Source organism: Musa acuminata, chromosome BXJ3-1, assembly GCF_036884655.1.
Source record: "Musa acuminata AAA Group cultivar baxijiao chromosome BXJ3-1, Cavendish_Baxijiao_AAA, whole genome shotgun sequence".
NCBI classification, from domain to species: Eukaryota; Viridiplantae; Streptophyta; class Magnoliopsida; order Zingiberales; family Musaceae; genus Musa; species Musa acuminata.
In genome coordinates, this window is record NC_088349.1 from 16,145,446 (window position 1) to 16,147,243 (window position 1,798).

The following is a 1,798-nucleotide window of genomic DNA, read 5'->3' on the forward strand; positions in this document are numbered from 1 at the left end:
TCGTGTCCGCATTCTGCTCCTCTCTCTCTCTCCCCGACGCCTCGTATCTGTTGATGCGTTTCATTTCGTACCTGTTGAACCACAACCGCCTCGCACACTACCTTTCCCTGTGACTAACCAACCAAGAAGATTCCAACAGAAAGGATTTAAAGGGGCGGAAGAGACGTCGTTGTCGATTAAGATCGAGATCGAGATAGGGAGACGCACGATGGCCGACGAAGTCCCAAGAAGAGCGATGTGGGCCGGGCTTCGCTCGCAGCTCGTCAAGCTCACGTCCCAATTCTTCACGAGCGTCAACGACTATCTCCGATTCCGCGCCGTCTGCAAGTCGTGGCGCTCCGCCGTCCCCCACCGGCCCGATCACCTCCCCACTCAGCTCCCTTTCCTCCTCGTCGTCTCCACCTCCGAACCAAGAATCGGACCCGCCTTCCGCCTCACCGCCGCCTCCGCCGGTAATGTTCGCCCGCTACCTAACACAGCCAAAATGTCCTGCATTGGCACCTCCTTCGGCTGGCTTATCCTCATCTGCATGAAAGACCGTTTGATCAACCTATTCAACCCCGTTACCGCCGAGGACATTCGGCTTCCCTACCTTGCTGGTCTTTCGTTAACTGATGAGGTGTCGGCTGCTGGTTGGCCCTTGATTGTCATAGAGAAGGCTGTATTATCCTCCGATCCCACGCTCGACCGGGACTTCGTGGCGGTCCTCTTCACACGCGCAGTGAACATTAGATGGTTTACGTGGCGCCATGGTGACGAATCATGGACGGCAGACGCGAATCCTTCGGTGCAACTTACGTCACGGATGCGCGACGTCGTTCCCTACGGCAACCGGACACTGTGCGCGATATACGGAAACAATGACTACTGGGCGGTCCTCCAGGTTGACCCAGGCCCGCCGGGGAGGGCGACGATCGCGGCATGGTACCCCATGCCGTCCTGCGTGCCGCGCACTTATCATCCCACCTACTTGGTTGTATCGGCTGGAGAACTGCTGCTGGCTGCGTGCCATTACAACAACAACGGGACTGCAAATTGGAAGATCACCCTCAGATTCCGTGTCTTCAGGCTGGAGCCAGGCGGCATAAGCAGGCCGGCGGTGGCCGTCGAGGTGGAGGATATCCACGACCGTATATTGTTCTTGAGCCCAAGCTCGTCCGTGTCCGTCAGCGCTGAGGACTTCTTAGGGTTCCACGGGAATGCCATCTACTTCGTCGCCAAAGATCAGCGTGAGGAGATTCAAAATAGGCGGGTGTGGTTTGTCTCGGTCCTGAGCTTAGAAAGTGGTGAGACCACCAGGGTTGTTGATTCGAACATGCCTGATCAGAAGAGGCTAAGGTGGCGGACGCGGTTGTTGGACGTCCCCCGATGGGTGCCGCCCAATCTGCGCAGCTACAACCGGTGATGGTAACCCGACGCCTGCTCTTTTTCACTGGTGAAGTGTTCGTCTCTCATTTCCCTTGTACAGTCAAATCTGAGCAACGAAATAAGCAATGAAGCCATTGAAGTTTCTTCTTTTGCACTATACTTCTCTCTCAAAAACTGACCCGCTAAGGCGTCGTGTCATCATTAGAGCCACAGAACATCACTAACCAAGTTACACCATTAGCTTTTCTGGAGGGTCATGGGTCCAACACCGAGGGTAGAACGCCAATTAATAGTAGGAGAAATAAAATAGGGAGATCTTTGATAAACCTTGAGTCAGAATGTGCTATATAAGAGTGAAAGAATATGCTCCACGAGAGAGCAAAATCTTAGACGATGAGAAGTTGAGGTTTAGTTAGAGTTTAAAAGCTTG

At 53.9% G+C, this 1,798-nt stretch overlaps 1 protein-coding gene across 1 annotated transcript; it reads left to right on the forward strand.

The window, feature by feature from the left end:
* Positions 1-208: 208 nt before the first annotated feature.
* LOC135629209 (uncharacterized) lies at positions 209-1,405 on the forward strand. The gene has a single exon (XM_065136403.1). The coding sequence runs from the start codon at positions 209-211 to the stop codon at positions 1,403-1,405; it is 1,197 nt and encodes a 398-aa protein (XP_064992475.1).
* The last annotated feature ends 393 nt before the right edge of the window (positions 1,406-1,798 follow it).

Bases quoted from the DNA above. Each gene is read 5' to 3' on its own strand.
- LOC135629209 (XM_065136403.1), top strand. From the start codon at position 209: ATGGCCGACGAAGTCCCAAGAAGAGCGATGTGGGCCGGGCTTCGCTCG.